Below are 17989 nucleotides of genomic sequence, written 5' to 3'. Positions count from 1 at the left end.
GTTCATTGCCATTTATTGAACCCTCCCATCGAAGAAAGGGGTGGGGAGCAAGAAAGGGAAGCTGCCTTTGTTTAGGATTGAGCCAGGGAGCCCAAGGGGACCTCAGGGAAAGGAGGCTGGAACAATGGGGGAAGGTGGCAAGTGGGAAAGGGCTGGACAGAAGAATGGCAAGACCTGGGCTGAGGGAGGATGAGGACAAGGGTGGGGCATGGGAAGGCCTGTGGCCATAGCTTTGGGCTGGAGCATGGAACTGCTCAGGGCCCCCCCGAGGTGCCCTCAAGATCCCAGAAGCAGGCGAAGACCTGGCTAAGATTCATTTCTGGAGGGCAGGGGAAGGGGGCTCTGTTGTCCTCAGCTGGGGTCCAGGCCCGGTCCAGAAGACTGCAGAGGGATCCTCTGGGATGCTTTTTCTGCTTCTGGTTCCTGCTTTGGTTTCTTTGCCCGCCAGGACCTAGGGAAAGAGATCTCAGGAAAAGCCCTGGGTCTGGACCTGCTTCCCCAGTGAGGAGTTCCAGTGGGACCAGAGGCAAGGGACTGACCAGGTTTCCACGTCTTCGATAGTCTCTGGCAAGGGCCGATTGAGGGTCTCAGGCAAGAAGTAGGCGGCACTGCCTCCAAGGAGGGTGATGGTCCCAAATATAATACTGGGGATGAAGGGCTGCAACTCCCCTGTGATTTTCACCAGCGGGGCTGACATGCTTCCTGCACGGGTCCACAGGTTGCTTACGCCCATACCTGTTTGCCTTGGGAGAGTCCAGAGCAGGGATTGGCAGCCTGTGTGTGGTTCTTTTTTTTTTTTTTTTTTTTAAAGATTTTATTTATTTATTTGAGAGAGAGAATGAGAGAGAGAGAGCACATGAGAGGGGGCAGGGTCAGAGGGAGAAGCAGACCCCCTGCTAAGCAAGGAGCCCGATATGGGACTCGATCCCGGGACTCCAGGATCATGACCTGAGCCGAAGGCAGTCGCTTAACCAACTGAGCCACCCAGGCGCCCCTGTGCGTGGTTCTTAAAGGACAGGTCTGGGACCCCTGGGCAGGGCAGGAGGATGTCACAATCCCACCTGACCCCGTATCCTTTGGCTGGGCCAGCCCCTAGCCCAGCACCTACCGGATGACTGTGGGGTATAGCTCGGTCGTGTAGAGGAAGAGGCAGCTGAAGGAGCCGGACAGGCAGCCCTTCCCAAACACAGCCAGGACTGTCCTCAGGGTTGGCAAGTCTGCAGCGGGAAGAAAAGGCGATGGGCCTTGGGCTCAGGAGCACCTGAGTGTTCTTCCTCCTCAGCGGACTTTGTCTCCCTTTTTGCTTTGGCTGCTGGAAAGCTCAGATATAAATTTAAAGCTGAGTAATAGTCCCTCTGCTATTTCTAGTGCTTTGCAGGCTGTCCTGCTGCATTTGTGCTTTTCCCTGGCTCTCATTCCCTACTCCCATATTTTGTTGTATATATGCTTGTCCTAAAATAGCTCAAGTTCCTTTGGAAGGATATGGGTGTATCTGTCAACACACAAACATCTATATAAAAGTGGCTTTTCCAAGGTCGTGGTGGGAGTAGGTTGTGGGGTCTTCCCTGAGCACTGAGCTCTGTGGCTTTTCCATGCCAGCTCGTCTTCTGTAGCGATGTCACCAGGCCATGCCCAATCCCTGAGCAATCCCTCACACTGGCCAGATACCACCATACTTTGCCCAGGCTGAGTCAGATCTGGAAAGGAGCTTTGATATCATCTAGCCCAACTGAGTCATTTTCTAGATGGGAGACGTGAGCCCCAGAGAGCGCAGGGACCTGCTCAAGGTAACACAGAGAATTAGGGGCAGAGCCAGCGGAATTGGGGTCCTACGCACCCCACTTCCCAGCCTGTGGCAGCCTGTGATGCCCACGGGCATGTTAGGTTCTGGCTTAGCCCTGGCTTCTCACCTGAGGGCACAAAGATGATAGCCAAGATGGACCCTCCTGCCAGGAGTAGACAACTGGCCTGGGTGATGTGTCGGCCTAGATAGTTTATAGAGAGGACAGTGATGAACTTGGCTGGGATGTCGACCCCACCAAAGATGAGCTGGAGGATGTAGAGGTTGACTCCAAATTCTTCCACACCCATAGCCAGACTGTAGTAGCCAAAACCGGTGGAAAACCTGAGGGGAAGAGAGTGATTGATTGGCACCTGCAGCCAGACTGGGGTCTCTCCCCAAACTGGTCATTGGGTCATAGGGATGATGAAAATTTCATTTCTTATCCCAGCTGCAGCTGATCAGTACGGGCTGCTGGAGAGCTGTTTTGAGCTCTCTGAGATTGTGTCTCAGTGCTGGGATGGATTGGTTCTGTCTGACATGGGTATGGTCTAGGGTGTGGTGGCAAAGATCCACATAATTGACTCCAGAGAATATCAGGACTGGCAGGAGTCTGGGAGATCCAAGGAGGTAGTAAATGATCTCTCTTGGTTGGGTAATAGTTTAATGTCTAGAATGGGAGAGGTGAGAGTCAAGTTGTGCACCTGGGTCAGATGCCTCCCCTTTCCCTCTCAGAATCCTGGGATCCCTTCTGAAGTCCCTGGACATATTGGACCCTATTCATGTAGGGATAAAGAAGGGTCTCAGAACCAGGTGACAGAAAGGGCTTTGCAGGAGCTGTAGAATGTCAGACAGAAGAGAAGACTCGGAGAAGCATGAGGGCCAGCCTCGTTCTGTGGGGTCCCAGAGGGCAGAGCTGGGCCAGTGGGGGCAGTGACAGAGAGGCATAGAATGAGGAAATTGCCATGGCAGGGATGTGAGCTGTGAGCTGGGAAGGGGTTTGGAGCATTTGCCTTATGGGTGGGGTGGGCGTGACCTGACGAGGAATCGGACCCCGATGGCTGGAACTAGGTGTGTGGCAGGTACACAGGAGATTTATTTCCAGGGTTGGGGCTGGGCTGGGGCAGCCCAGGGAGGGAATCTCTTGACTCCTCTTGCAGGTGCCCTAGACCTTCCCCTTAGGGGAAACTGCCAGAAGCCTTGTTCATCACCTCTGTTCTGTAGAGGTGCCAGGGTGTGGGCAGCGAGGGGTGGTGGGTTACCAGGCCAGAGAAAGACAACAGGTCACACGGCGCAGGTTGGGTGTCTGGAACAGGTCAGCTATGCTGTACTTGGCCTTGGCCAAGGAGATCTCCTTCTGCATGATCAATTTGAGCTCCTTGGGGAAGAGGAAAGAGAGGGTTGCCATTAGTGATCAGCTGGTGGGCAGGAGGAAGAAGGGAAGGAGGTGCAGGTGTCTCTAGAGGACTTTGCTTGGGGCATTGGATGTGATGTTGGCTTGTGAGCAAGGAAACAGAGGTGAGAGGAGGGTTCCTGCTCCAGACTACAGTCCCTCTCGGCTCCTACCTCCACGCTGAGTTTTTTTCCTTCTTCCTTCTTGCCATTGATGGCAGCCATCTGCCGGAGTATTTTCAGGGCCTTCGAGAATCTTCCAGAGAGGATCATCCAGCGTACAGACTCTGGTATCCACCTGGGTGCCAGAACCAAGTCACAGTGACTACCCTCATGCCAGAACCTTTTTTTTAAGGAACCGGAAGAACATCAACATCAACAGGGCCCAGGGGTAGGAGGTCCAGAAACCCGAGCTGTTTTACTGCAGATTTCACGGAATTTAAACTTGGCCAAACTTTGCACCTGGACTGCCTGCCGCCAGCACAAATTCTAGCTTTCTCTTCTTCCCCTTCCAGAAGAGCCTTCCCTCTGCCCCCTACCTGGGCTACTTGTTATCGTTGGGTATCTTCCTTAGCTAGGAGCCTTGGGCCTAGGCCAAGGCAGGTGGATCCTGGGGAAGGGACGGCATGTTTAAGGCTAGATAGCTGGATGATCCTGTACATCCACCTCTCCAGCCTTCCTTGGGCCGCCCCCGGGGTGAAGAAGGAGCAGGTTTGCAGTCCTGGGGCAGCTTGAGAAGGTGGCTCAGGTTAGGATTATGACCTAGGGGATGGGTTTGGGGCAGAGGACCAATTCTGCCATAATAGGAGCACAGCATGAGGTCCTGGGATTGGCAAGCAGGCAGCTAACCTCACTTTCCCCACCTCCAGGCTGTATTTTTGGGCTTGGTTCGCTCTGAGCAGACCCTAAGTGTCACTAGGCAAAGAGGAACAGAGGAGGAGGAGGTGTGGGGAGAAAGGAATGATATTTTTAAAAGTCCTTTCTGGGGGGGGTGGTCAGCTGTGGCTGTGGCCTCCACAGGCACCCAGGGCCTGCACTCTGTCCTCTTCTCCCTGAGATTAGGAATAGTGGCTCCCAATCAGTGAGCCTTCCCTTGGACCAGGCACCCATGACCCTGGGTGACGGGCATTATTTTCATTTTGCCTAGGAAAATCTTGAGGCTCAGAGTGGGTGAGGCTTGTCCCAAGTCCCAGGGTGAAGGGGTTTGCACTCTCGACAGTTCCCCGCTGACCCTCTGCCCTTATTTTTTTCCCCACTTTCTGCTCCTTGTCTGCTCCCATCCCAGGTTGTGAACATTCCCTAGCTCTACCCTGGATCCTCTGACCACCTCTCTTTCTGCAAGATTGTCCAGACCCCTCTAGAAGATTCTATTCTCATTTTCAAATGGAGGTCCATCCCAGTTCTGTGTCTTTTTGTGTAACCCTGGGGGATGGCTTGACTTCTCTGAACCTCAGTTCGCTCATGGGTCAAGTGGGATAATGATGCCTCCTTCACACAGAGATGCCATGAGGATTGGAATGATTTAGGTGGATGCCTAGAACAGGGCCTTGCACAGAGTAAGTGCTCAGCAAAGGGTCACTCCGAGTCAGTTTATGCATCCGACTCTTGATCTCAGCTCAGATCTTGATCTCAAGATGGTGAGTTCAAGCTCTGCACTGGGCTCCACGCCCAGCATGGAGCCTACTTAAAAAACAAAAAACAAAAAAACCAAATTACATTTCGGAGATTCAGTTCCTGTTTTCAGTGTGTCCTTAGGTTTGATGTGATGATAGTGAGCTCTTTACCTATTTGGGGTCTCTGACCCAGACACCTCGATTCTCCCAGGTCCCCAGGTTTGGGCTTTCTTTTCCTTTATACCTCATATCTAGAAGTCCCCAAACCCTGTGGATTTGTCCTTCAAAATGCCTCTCAGACTTGTCCCCGAGGCTCCTCCTGCCCACACAGTCACGTCCCTTCTCTCTCTCATCCCCACCTCCTTGGGTCTGTCCTGTGCCACCAACAGAAGCTTGGTCAGGCCTTTCCACACTGCAGACATGTTCGGAGACATTCTCTGTCCCTCCACATGAAGCTGGGGCTCCTTGGCTTTCTATGCTCTCCACAGTCTGGCCTCATGCCCTGCCTCTCAACTTAGCCCCTTCCTCCCCTGAATGCCCCCCAGACATCTGCTCCAACAGCACATCTTTGTGTACTAACTCCTCCTCCTTGGAATGCCCTTCCCGACTCTGGGACAGAGGTGTCTTGACTGGTCAGACGCGGGCTCCCCCTGTTTGGCCCCGGCGGGCACGTAAGGAGGGAGATGAAGAGGAGAGGGCCACATACCAGGACAACAGGAAGAAGGCGAAGAAGGGAATGGACACGGTTAACTGTAGCCAGCGCCACTGGGGGATGGCATAGGCCAGGCCAGGCAGAATGAACTGGCCACAGGTATAGAAGTAACCCATTAAAGTTGACATGATGGCCCGCATCTGGATGGACAGGCACTCGACATCTGCAGGAGGAGCCCAAGGACCAGATTAAGATCGTGCTGGGCCCTGGGCCACCTCCCCATGAAGGGGCACCAGCTCCTGCCCACCCCCCATCAGCTACTTGATCTGACCCTGATCCTAAGGGTTCATCACTCCCGTTTTACGGATGCTGTGACTAAGGCTCAAGAAGGTAGGACTCAAACTTAGGTCTGTCTGACTTCCAAGCCCACACTTTTTTTTTAAAGATTTTTAAAAAAATTATTTTTAAGTAATCTCTAGACCCAACATGGGGCTCGAACTCACAACCCTGAGATCGAGTCACATGCTCTATCAATTGAGCCAGCCAGGCACCCCCCACCTCCAAGCCCACCCTCTTGACTGTCTTTCCAGAGGCAAATGACTAACCTTATTTTGCCTCAATGTCCTTGTCTGTAAAAATAGGACAACAGTGTCGCCTCGTTGTGTGTGTGGACTGAATGGGATTGTGTCCCTGGCAGAGTGTCAGGCCCGGGGAGGGGGTGGGGTCCTCGGTATTGATTGCTGTTGTCATTATGCTCAGAGGGGGCCTCTGAGATCCTGAGAGGGGCAGCACCTTATGTGACCAAGATCACAGGGAACCTGTGTTGAGCCAGGCCCTTGGCTTCAGGCTGGGGTCCCTCAACTCCTGTTCCCTTGCCTCTTCCCCCTGTGGCTCACTCAAGATCGCGGTGCTCAGGACAATGCCTGAGATGCTCCAGCCACTCAGGAAGCGGAAGACCATGTAGATGGAGACGTTGGGGCTGAAGGCTGCCCCTGAACCACTGGCTGCCAATAGCAGGTAGCTGCAGGTCAGGATGGGCTTGCGGCCAAACCTGGAGCTCAAAGGAGAGGAAGGACCGATTAGCCACAGTGAGCTAGCTGAGACAGTGACTGCAGGTCTTGGGGCAAAGGGTCGGACCACCTCCCAAAGGGCTAGGTCGAGCATGCAATTCCCGGTTTAGACAGAGCCTGACTGGTAATTGCTATTTTGTTGACAGGTTTGCAGTTACAGGTTCAAGTTAATGAGTGATTGGCCTCTATCCCCAGCTTAGCGGCCTGAGCAGAGGTCAAGGGACTTCCCATCTCTAAACAGTCCATGCACCCCACCTCCATGGCCGCACAGGCCACTACGCTGTGTCTGAAAACCTCGAGGCTTTCCCCCAGGGTCTGAGGAGGTGGGAAGACTCAAGTTGGGAGGGCTTGGGGCAGGGAGAAGGCTGCGCCCCAAAAGGGACTGGGACTTGCCCAAGGCCACAGAACAGGGACAGTACTTCCTGCCTCCATCAGCTCTTTGCCTTTTGGGGGGCGGTGCATAGGTGGTCAGAGTGAGGTGGGATGTCCCTATAGGTTGTGCGTCCCCTCCGGAGGCTCCCCGGTCTCACCTGTCTGACAGGTCTCCTAGCACGATCCCTCCAATCAGTGTACCCGCCATGAAGACAGACTGGGCCACCTCCTTCAGTATTCTGGAGTCACACACCAAGTCCCACTGCACAGGAGAAAGGTCGTGCCAGCCTGGCTCGGTCCAGACTGGCCCTCCCAGCCATGCTCAGCCTGAGCCCCACAGTGCCTGCCCGCTCCTGGAGCCGTCACCCGACTTCCCTGAGCCTGGACCCCACTCCCAAGCCCCGTTCTGCGTTCAACTGGGCCCGGGTCTCCTTGGGTCTGCCTGTGGCTCTTTGGGTCCCTGACCCGTGGTGTGTAATAACAGTTCCTCTCCAGCGTGCGGGGCCTGTCAGAGGCTTGTAGTATCTGCCTAGCTGTCACTTCCAGGTCTGTTCTCAACTCCTGCCCTCGTCCCCTCCAAGCTTGCCTGTGCCCCGGGCAAGGTCAGGGCCGGTCTGCAGCCTAGGTCTCTCCCTCTCCTCCACGGGGACACTGCTCTATGGTTGACACCTCGCTCCATCCCACATCCTCTGTCTTTGTCTCTCAGATCTCTCCTTCTTGGAAAATCCTTCCGGTCCACATTCACTTTGTTTCTCCCTTCCCTTCAAAGCTGAATCTCTCGAATGAGAAGCTATCCTTGCTGTCACCCTGGTCTCATCTCCTGCTCATTGCTCAAGTCTGCCCCCGCCACTCCACTGACACCGTGCTCTCCAGAGAGAGCTTTTCACTAAGCCCACTGGAACCTTCTGTAGCCTGCTCTGCCCTGACTTTCGGCAGCCCCTGACATTGCTGATGCTGACCTCTCCCTCCCCCTGGTCTTCCTCTCTCTATTTACCACTCCTCCTCTTCCTCCATGGGCTCCTTTCTTTCTATCCCTTAAAGATTCCCCAGGGCTCTTTCTGGATCTTCCTCTCTTTTTATCCACTTTCCTGAGGAAACGTCACCTGCTCCTATGGCTTCAATTTCTATTTTATGAGGAAGACTCCAATCCATATCTTCAACCTAACCTCTCTTCTGGCCTGGACACCAGTCGATTCAGCTGCCTTCTTGGAAATTCTACTTGGATGATGTCTCACGGTCACCTCAGAGTCAACAAGACTTGTCACCCGCTCCTCAATCTCAGTGGCTGGGAGCCCCTCCTTTGCCTCATCCTTCTCCAGTGCACCACCATTCCATCCTCCAGTTCCTAACTTCTGAATATTTCTGGAATCTGGATTCTTCTATTTCCACTGCTATCTTAGTGCAAGGTTAATAATAATGGCCAATTTTTATGGAGGGCTTACTATGCACCAGGCCCTGCTATAAGGGAGCATTTCCCAAGCTTTAACTTCTTCAGTCCCCACAACAACCTTATGCTGGGGCATGACTATCATCATCATCCACATGCTACAGATAAGGAGACTGAGGCCAGCTGATGATTATTGTGATGATCTTCAGACAGGTCTCCCAGCCTTCGATTTCAGTTCCTCTTATCTGTGCTTCCCCTGCTAACATGAATGGCTTTCTAAAACTCCACTCAGGTCAGGTTCCTGTCTTGCCTAAAGCACTCACTGGCTTCCTCCTGCCTTTTGGGTAAAGAGAAAGCACTGTTAACACAGATTTATAAAGCCCTCATGCTCTGGCCCCTGCCTTACCTGTCTGGCCTAATCTCCTGCTAATCCCCAACACGCACCCTTTGTCTAGCTGTCCTGAACTACTTGTGCAATGAAGTGGAGAATTTTATTAACTAGAAATGCCTCACAAGAATGTTTTGGAAGTGAAACAGTGTGGGGGAAGAACCATACATCCCAGGGAGCTCTTTCCACGTCCTCTGCTGGAAGTGAGGGGGATGGGGTGGATGAAGACTCCAGGTGCTCCGGCTGCCTCCAGGTGACCCAGCATGGCCAGCAAACCCAGTGAGCTCTTCTGGCTGAGAAGGGAGGCTGCCTGGTATGTGTGTGGCATGAGGGGAGGGTAAAGGGTGAAGGAGGAAGTGAGGGGGTGTGAGGAGGAGTACGCCAGAGGGTGTCTAGAGAGACTTCTGGTACATTGTGGCATGCTCCTTTAGGAAAATCTAAAGTAAAGACCTCCTGTCCACCTAAATTCATTCACACCCCCTCCCCCTTCCACAGTAAACAGCACATTTCCCAGGTGACCCAGTAGCTGAGTGGGGTCATGTTGTTCTTGATGGTGCAATGTGAGCGGAAGAAATGCTTGTTACTTCCACATCATTTGATTAAGAGAGAAGCCTTGGTCTGGACTTGAATGCCTTCTCCCTTCCTGTTGATGGGAAGGGTGACAACTAGAACAACTCGGGAAGCCATGTGTTGAAGATGGCAAAGCTGCTGTCAGTCTGGGTCCCTGAATGACCCTATGGGGCAGAGTCACCCATCAACACTAAATTCCCACCTTAGAACTATTGCATGAGAAAGAGAACCACTTCTATGCCCCACAAGCCATTGAATGACCGTTGACTCTTTTGTTATGGCAATATGGCCCATCCTGATACATTCCACAAGAAGTTGCAAATGGAAATTTGATTCCCCCCCTCACCAGCCTCCATGTTATTTAGTGCCTCAAGAAATCATTCTGCTTGGATCCTGAGAGGGTCAGTGTCAGACCCATTTGGATTAGTTTAAGACTGTTGCCCTTCTCCACTGAGACCAGATCTGCCAGGTCCTGGTTTCTACAAACTACTTGCGGTGAGGTACGCATTAGAATAACGGTCACAAGCCAGTTTCTACTTGAAATTTGAGCAATGTACAGGAAATACCATTTCTAGAATGGGCTTTGACTCATGTTTAAAACATGCCCAAATCCTTATAATGACCCATAAATCCCTGCAGAATAAGCAGATTTATTCCTGTTACCTCTCTGCTCTCATTTGTTATTACTATCTCCCCCATGGACTCCACTGTATTTGGTCTTCTTGCTGCTCCTTAAACATGTCAGGCACCTCAGAGTCTTGGCATATGGTATTTCCTTGGCCTGGAATGTTCTTCCCCCAGATAGCCGCTTGGCTTGCTCCTTCACCTCCTTGAGATCTTCTCAACAAGAACCTCCTTGACCACCCTATTTAAAAATGTAACTCCCAGCTGTCTACATTACTCCATCCCCCTTTATTTTCTTGATTGCAATTTTACCATGAGATATACTACATAGTTCCTTTTTGTGTGTTTGTTTCTCCCTCAGATTATCATCTTGATGAGGGTAGAGTGTTTCATCTGTTTTGTTCGCAAGTGTACTTCCATTGCTTAGAACAGAGCTTGGCACATAGTAGGCACTCAGTAAATATTTGTGGGATTGAAGGAATGAGCATTCCATAGAAAGAACAGAGAAATGGAGAACCTTAGTGGTTAAGATATGCTGATGTCTAAAGGAGAGGTCATAGGGTCCACATTCCAGATACTACATGGAGGACAGTTTTGCTTTGCCAGAATGAGCGTATGTCAGGTTGGAGAGTGTCTAGGCTATATTTGTAGACTCTATAACCACATGTTAGCAAGAAGGACTGGAAAAACTTTACAATCACACTGGAAAAACTTCTATGGCAAACTGTCTACTAGGGGATGATAAAATGGGGGTTTAAATCTTGGAAGAAGCGCTTTGTGGTTAGATATTTAAAAAATCTTGGATTTCAAATGCACTCTTAGTTGCTCCCAGAGATTTTATGGTTAATAAAACTCATTGAAGCTGATGATAAAACTGTGGCCAGGGTTGTCCTGCCGATTAACACAAATCCATGGGGCTCAGATCTGGGACATGCAACTGCTAGGGGTTGAATTGTGTCCCCTGAAAAGATAGGTTGAAGTCCTAACCGCTAGTACCTCAGCATGTGACCTTATTTGAAAATAGCAATGTGGCAGATACAATTAGTTAGGATGAGGTCATACTGGGGTAGGTCTGGGCCCTTCACCCAATATGACTGGTGCTCTTGTAAGAAGAGAAGATACAGACACATAAGGAGGACACCATGAGACATTGGAGGCAGAGACTGGAGGGATGCATGGATAAGCCAAGGGACGCCAAAGATCACAGACAACCACCAGAAATGGGAAGAGGCAAGAAAAGATTCCTCCCTAGAGCCTTGGGAGAGAGCATCCCTACACCTTGATTTTGGACTTCTAGTCTCCAGAACTATGAGACAATAGATTTCTATTGTTTTAAGCCACCCTGTTTATGGTACTTTGTTATGGAAATTCTAGGAAACAGATACACTGTGTGATTCCTGTATGTTTGAAATACCTGTGGGTTTGGTAGGTGGTAATGGGAAGGGGATTGGGAAGGGGATTTCTCTCCACCTGGCCATGAGGGAACCAGACATAGAGAGAACTGGAGAGATTTTTTAAAGGCATCCTGGAATTCTGGGGGGAGGGAAAGATACCTAGAGACATTTTGGGCATGCTTTGGTGTGGTTAGCTGCAAAAACCCTTGAGAAGGCCTTGTTAAGAAAACCTATAACTGAAGGCTTGGTTGGTCTCAAAGGTGTTGAGAATGTGGTTTATGTTCCTTTGACTTGATGCACAGGCTGGGCCACATGGGGTCTGCACTATCGCTAGATTCAGTGACAACATCGTGCTGTGTGTTCCTCTCTGCTTTTACGCTCGTCATCGTGTCCTTGTTCTCATCATGGTGCCAGCCCTTCAGGCCCTGGAGACAGAACAGGAAAGCTCAAGGCCAGAGAAGAATTGCAGGGGCCTCGGGGGACCAGCCTGTGCATCCAAGCCCACTTGGACCCTCAGACTGAGCTGGGCACCCACAGGGCTGAGGTTCAGTGGTGTGGGAGCTACGGGCTACAGCTCCTTTCCAGGGAACCCAGAACCCACAATCCATGCTCCCCACACTTTCCAGACTTGAAAGAAAGGCCTTTGTTTCCTCTTAATTTCCTAGTAAAGCTCTTTCTGAAAAATTCCAACCTTATCTCTGCTGAACTCAGAGAAAGGAATGTGTGGTCGCCTCTGCCAGGAAAGCTTAGGGTCAAGAGGGGGAGGGAGACTCTCTCCAATCCGGCTGGACCCGTAGCTGTGCTCACTCACATCACTGGCATGGTCCTCCCACCTGTGCCTCCTCCTTCGGAGGGAAGTTCCTTATTATCCTGTTCTACAGATGTGGGGACAGAAGTGGAGAGGAGGGCTGACACCCCAGGTCACTGACTGTTGGGATGGAGCAGGCACCTGCACCCAGGCTTGTCGTTTCCACGAGGGGAGGGCTAGGTGCAAGCCGTGGGGTATGGTAAAGCCATGGGGGCCCAGGTGAACTGGGAAGGGCCATGACAGCTGATTCCCCTTTTCTTGGGGGTCCCCCTACTCTTCTGGTGGGGACAACCCCTCTAATCTCAGGACACGTCTATTAGCCATAATAGTGACAACAACAGCCCCAGCAGCTGCTGACATTAGCTGAATGCTCCGCAGGGACCCTGTGCCCATGCGGTCCTTGCATGGTCTCCTGTCGGGTTCACCCTTGCTCTCTTCCTCACTTTTACGGATGAGCAAACCAAGACTTCTGGCCTCATGACATTCCTAGTAAAGGGCAGAGTCAGGATATGAACTCTGCTGCTTGACCCTGGCTCACGATCACACGCTGTCCATCTTGGGGGTGGCCCCTGGCCTCTGCTAACTGGGGTCACCTGGACCGAGCCGGTTGCCAGATGCCACGCACCTCTATTACCAACCTCTGCCCTGGGGCTGGCACATCCAGACCCTGCCCCCGCTCCAGCGACCCACCTCTAGGTAAGGCTGGGCCACTGTTTTACCCCAGCCTCATGGGGACCTGAACCCCGCTTGCCCCACCCCAAGCAGATGGAGCACAGATTTGTCCCCGATACAACCAGAAACAGAAAAATTGCTGTGCCGGTAACCAGCACCTCACTGGCTCTGGCCACTGACACTTTCCTGGCTGGGCAGGGACCCCTCGCATGGGTCCTGACCCTCATGCCTGACCCAGGAAAGGGTACAGTACCCTGAGGACTGGTGAACCCCTGTGTTTGTTGGGATGCAGATCCCCCCCACCCCAAGTGCTGGCATCATGTCTGGGAACCTGGATGGCACAGATGTGAACTGATGCTTGACCAAGTACAAGACCTGCAACCTCTATTCTTGGCCAGGCTCCCTGGAGGGAAGCCACTTTCCAGCAGTCAGCAGGGTCTGAGTCCCGCCTGTCGGCCTCTGACGGAGACACAGCCTTCGTTCAGCATTAGCTGAGCACTTACTATGCACCTGGCCCAGGGATGAGAAAGATGGGTTGGAGGGGCACCTGGGTGGCGCAGTCGGTTAAACGCCTAACTCTTGGTTTCGGCTCAGGTCATGATCTCAGGGTCGTGATCTCAGGGCGGTGAGATCGAGCCCTGTGTTGGGCTCTGCACTCAGCGCCAACTGTGCTTGAGATTCTCTCTCCTTCTCCCTCTGCCCCTTCCAATCATTCTCTCTCTCTCAAGATAAATAAATCAATCTTAAAAAAAAAAAAAAGGATGGGTTGGAGAGACACCTTCCCTGTGCTGGAGGAAGCCGCCAGCCTCCTGGGGCCACGGGGTGCTTGGTCAGAGGGATCCACTGTGGGTGGGCTTAGTCTTAAGGAGCCTCATTGCCCGGCTTTAACTCCAGCTCCACCTTTGATGAAACATGGTGGGGCCGTGGGCCAGGGGGCCAGGGACTTGTGCCTGCATTTCCTCCTCTGTACAAATGGGACAATTAAGGTGTCAACCTCTGGGTTGTTGTGAGGATTGAAGGCGTTAATAAGGGCCAGGTGCTTAGAGCCATCAGGCACGGGGCAAGCACACAGTAAGGGGTAGGGATGATGGTTACGTCACTGTTCCCTGCACCATTGTCGTCTCTCCGGCTAGCTTCCGTGTTTTCAGAGGACAGGGACGGTGGCTTTCATTCCTCCTCTCCGATTTCCCAGGGGCCAGGTGTACAGCAAGTCACTCATACATTTGGAAACTTTATAGGTATTGAGACATCTTTGACTCCCTCCCTGTCCCTCACCTGCATGTCCGTTGGGTCCCCAAGTCCCATGGATTCTGACTCCCTAAACTCTCTGGTATCTATTCCCACTGTCCCTTCCACTCATCCTCCTTTCCCTGGATCCCAGTGGCAACCTGCCCCTGGACTAGAACTCTCCACCAGCCACTCTCCACCCTGCAGTCAGAGGGACCATCCCTGGAGGGTGATCTGAACGCACCACACTCCTGCTCAACACCCTTCGATGGCTCTCTATCGTCTTGGAACAGAGGCTACACGCTCCCCTTAGCTTCCAAGCCGGGCCCTCCTCTTCTCCGGCCCCATGTCTCGTGGCCTCCGCGCTCCATGGCTCGCCCCTCCAGGATTCCCCTGTCTCTCGCAGTCCTGACTGTTTTGTTCTCATCCTGCTCCCATAACCGTGCATTTGCCCCCTGCACCCTCCAACGCTGTTGCTTTGGCCTGGGGCACGCTTGCCCACTTCCACCTGCCTGCTTCCTGTCTCCCTTGTCACACCCGGTGCGACGTTGCTGACTCCAACTGACCCTCCTGGGCCCCCCTCCAGGCTGGTTAGATGCCCCGACCCTGGGCTCCCAGAGCACTCTGACGGTATAAAGCTCCTATCCATTCACTCCATAAATACTGATTTCGCGGTGCCTCCTCTGGGCCAGGCTCTGTTCTAGCTGCTGGGGATGCAGCAGAGCAGCTGCAGATCTCGGCCTCAGGAAGCATGTGTGTTGCATTGCCGCGCCAGCAGTCCTTGAGGGGTGGCTCTGTCTCTCACTAGAGGGGAGCTCCTGGAGGGCAGGCGGGGAGCAGGTAGACTATGACTCTTTGTCCTCAATAGTAGGCATGTAGTTGTTAGTAAGTGTTCGTTTGCTGCATTTCGGGCACTGAGCTTGGCACGAGGAGGAGAAGCAAGTATAATATAATCCAGGGGTATGAGAGTCAGCGAGTGTCATAGTTCAGAGCATGACTCTGGGGCTAGATGCCTCTGCTCAGATCCTGAATCTGCCCCTTTGCTCATGGTGCGAACTTGTACGAGCTCCTTAACCTCCATGCTTCGGTTCTCCGGTCCCATCTGAAAAAATGAGCTTATAATACTAACTACCTTACAGTGTTGTCAGCAAGGTTAAAAGTGTTAATATTTCTAAAGCGCTTAGAACAAGGGCCTGGCACATAGTACCTGCTTTATGTATAAATAAATACTCATGAAACACATGAAAAACAGTTATACAGACTAGGAACACAGAGAGTCTTGGGTTCAAATTCCACCTCTGCCAGGTCCTAAGCGTAGGAAATCCTGGGAAAGTTGTGGAACCAGGCTCCGCGTGCTGTCGCCTGGGATTCCAAGAGCCCTCACCCTCAGCACGCCCAGTGCAGCCCTGGGGCAGGGTAAACACTTGGAAATGCAGCTCTCCTAATGGGGCAGAAGCAACATCCTGAGGGGCTCATGGTCCCTGAGGGGAGAATGAAGACAGTGGCCTCTCTGTTCCCAGCTCAGATGCCACGCCTCCTCCGGGAAGCCTCCCTAGAATCCTGTGGTTCGTCCCTCTTTCCTCCTTCCAACTGCTGTAAACATCTATCCCTCTCTGTGCCTCTTAGGGGCGTTCACCTTAAATCCCAGTTCCAAAACTGACCAGCTGTGTGATACTGGACCCTCACTTGCCTTCTCTGAGTTTTGCTCTTTTTGATCTCTAAAAGGAGCTAAAATCACGTTCGACGGGATATCGCTGTGAGAATCACAACGTCTGCAAAGCACCAAAATGTGCCTGGCGGTTTGCAGATCCTCCCTAAATGCCTGTTCCTGGTTCTTCCTCCTCCTCCTCTCCCCCATCACCGTGGTCTCCTGACTGGCCTGTCAGTTCATCCGAGGGTCAGATTTACTTCTGTCGGTCCCAGGGATGGCAGGTGGAAGAATCAGGAAATAAGTCAAGGGCCGAACACATGGCGGGTGAACCCGTGAGTAACTCTGGGGGCTTGGGGGATGCGCTGGTCCCTCCTCCACACACCCTCCCTTCTTGGGACCTTCCAACAAGATGGAATTTCCTTCCTTTTCCTTGTTGCCTGGCGAACTATCTCGAAGTTCGAACTATCTCAGCTCGAGCGAGGGCCACTTCTTCAGGGAACTTGCCTCCCCGGCCTGACCCCGCCCCCCGCCGGCCCCCACACCCAGTCCTAAGTGGCCCTAGTCTAAGGTCACAGCCCTAAGTACTTTGAAGTTGTAATTTTACATTTCTTTATGTGGTAGTTCCGTCCCGCATGGCTGTGGACCCCGTGGTATTTGGGACAGTGCATTTTTGTGTCCTCAGGCTTAGCATCGTGCCTGTCACGGAATGGGCTGCGTGTTGCGGGAGCGCTGACAACTCTAAACGCGACGAAACTGAACTTGCTGGTTCGTTTGCATCTGCACCCAGGTCCTACCTCTCTGCCTGCCCAGCGCCCTGTCCTCCGGTCCCAGTCCTAGGGAGACTAGAGCCTAGCCTGTTCTCCCGTCCCTGAGCGCGGCAGGGTGTGGGGTGCGTGCTGTGAGTCGAGGAAGAAGGGCCGCCTCTGGGCATACCTCAGTCACAATGGAGGCCGCGGTGCTGAGGTCATAGGCCCAGCCGTCCAGGCACGGCTCGGTGGCCCCCTGGGTGTCGTTGGGCAGGCTTGCGTTGGGTGGATAGATGAAACGGAGGCACGTCTCAGCCTTCCCATTCAGGCCCTTGGGGAGCACCCAGGGCCCTGTGGAGGCGTTGGGGGGCGGGCGACAGTGGTGGGCCGGCGTGGTAGCTGTGAAGATCTGCAGCAGGTAGTGGTTGGCCAGGCAGAGGATTGGGAGGCTGAGCAAGACTGTGTTCAGGAACTGGAAGGGGCCCTTGCTGCCCACTCGGTCCATGAGCTCAGAGAAGGCCATGGTGCAGTTCAGGATGAGCCAGAGCTGCAGGCAAGGCACCTGGCCAGGGAGAGGTAAGTATGCATGTGGTTCTGTGCCGGTAAGTGGGTAGGTGTGGAAACACCGTGGGAGGGTGGGCCGGGTGTACGCGTGAGCACGGCGTGCGTATAGATGTGTACAGATGTGGGGCTCAGGTGTGTGTGGCCACACGGGGATACAGGAGGACACACCCAGCGGCGTGTCGAGGCGTGGGGCCACAGGTGTGGTGTGTGTCCAGGTGTGTGTGCACAGGGGTGTCTGCTGTGATGTGTGTCTTGAGGCTGGAGTGTAAGGTGCAGCTGTGTGAGCTTGGGCGTCTGTGTGTGTGTGAGTGTGTGTGTGTGTGAGTGTGCGTGTGCTCTGTGAGGCTGCTCGCACATGCTGCGTGCATGGGGTGGTGCAGGCCCCACAGCCGGGACTCAGGGGCCTGGTTGCGGCCATTGGCAACAGGGGCCGGATGGTGGGGGGAGGTGGGGAGGCCCCTGCTCACCCTGGGCAGACACACAGGCTTAGCAGAGCCCAGGTTGCCTGCTGGGAAGATCTCCTGAAGCCCAGAGCCTCCTGGCTTTTGGCTGTCCTCTGGGGCTGGGTCCACCAGACTGGGGCAGCAGAAAGGGCCCAGGCAGGTCCCAAAGGGCATAAGGGACCCAGGCAGTCGCAGTAAGGAAACAAGGCCAGACCTTGGGGGCTTCTCAGGGGCCTATGGGGGCCGGGGCTTGGGCAGGGGTCCCTGTTCCTCCTCACCTGGTAGCTGGGCCCGGCTCCCTCCGCTGGGGCTGGCGGTGGAATGTGGCTGAGGCCCTTTGTCTGTCCCAGGGTCCAGCAGCAACTGCTGTATTTGGGCAGCTCCGCTCCAACAAGCTATGTTTGTTCCTTCCCCAGGCGGACTTATATAAGGCATTAAGTTCCCCAGGCTAATGTTTGACTTTCTTTTGAGAATTAATGGTGCCAGCGAGGGAGGGTGCCGTGGACCCACTGAGCCCCGCTTTCTTCAACAGGCTGCCTCAGCAAAGGCTGGGTGGTGGTGTGGCTGAGCCTAGCAGGGTTGCTGGCCAGACGGAGGGGTAGGTAGGCGGTCGGGGCAGGCTGGCCTGAGGCAAGT

General features: G+C 53.4%; 1 protein-coding gene across 1 annotated transcript; it reads right to left on the bottom strand.

Annotated features, from left to right (window-relative positions):
- Nucleotides 1-351: 351 nt before the first annotated feature.
- SLC22A8 (solute carrier family 22 member 8) lies at nucleotides 352-17730 on the bottom strand. Its single transcript, XM_021684954.1, has 11 exons — nucleotides 17632-17730; nucleotides 16534-16908; nucleotides 7038-7141; nucleotides 6334-6488; nucleotides 5492-5660; nucleotides 3347-3470; nucleotides 3043-3158; nucleotides 1911-2125; nucleotides 1109-1217; nucleotides 540-743; nucleotides 352-451 (listed from the first exon to the last, which is right to left on the bottom strand). Exons 2-11 carry the CDS (start codon nucleotides 16867-16869, stop codon nucleotides 352-354), a joined length of 1632 nt encoding a protein of 543 aa, XP_021540629.1. The 5' UTR covers nucleotides 16870-16908; nucleotides 17632-17730.
- Nucleotides 17731-17989: the final 259 nt, after the last annotated feature.

The sequence above is a fragment of the Neomonachus schauinslandi genome, chromosome 11, assembly GCF_002201575.2.
Source record: "Neomonachus schauinslandi chromosome 11, ASM220157v2, whole genome shotgun sequence".
Classification (NCBI taxonomy): Eukaryota; Metazoa; Chordata; class Mammalia; order Carnivora; family Phocidae; genus Neomonachus; species Neomonachus schauinslandi.
Note: the sequence above shows the minus strand (reverse complement) of the source record. Positions and strands in the feature narration are given on the sequence as shown.

Bases quoted from the DNA above. Each gene is read 5' to 3' on its own strand.
- SLC22A8 (XM_021684954.1), bottom strand. From the start codon at position 16,869: ATGGCCTTCTCTGAGCTCATGGACCGAGTGGGCAGCAAGGGCCCCTTC. The intron at 1,218-1,910 runs GTGAGAAGCCAG...TTCCCGCTGCAG, and splicing joins TATCATCTTTGTGCCCTCAG to ACTTGCCAACCCTGAGGACA. The intron at 744-1,108 runs GTAGGTGCTGGG...GACTCTCCCAAG, and splicing joins CTATACCCCACAGTCATCCG to GCAAACAGGTATGGGCGTAA.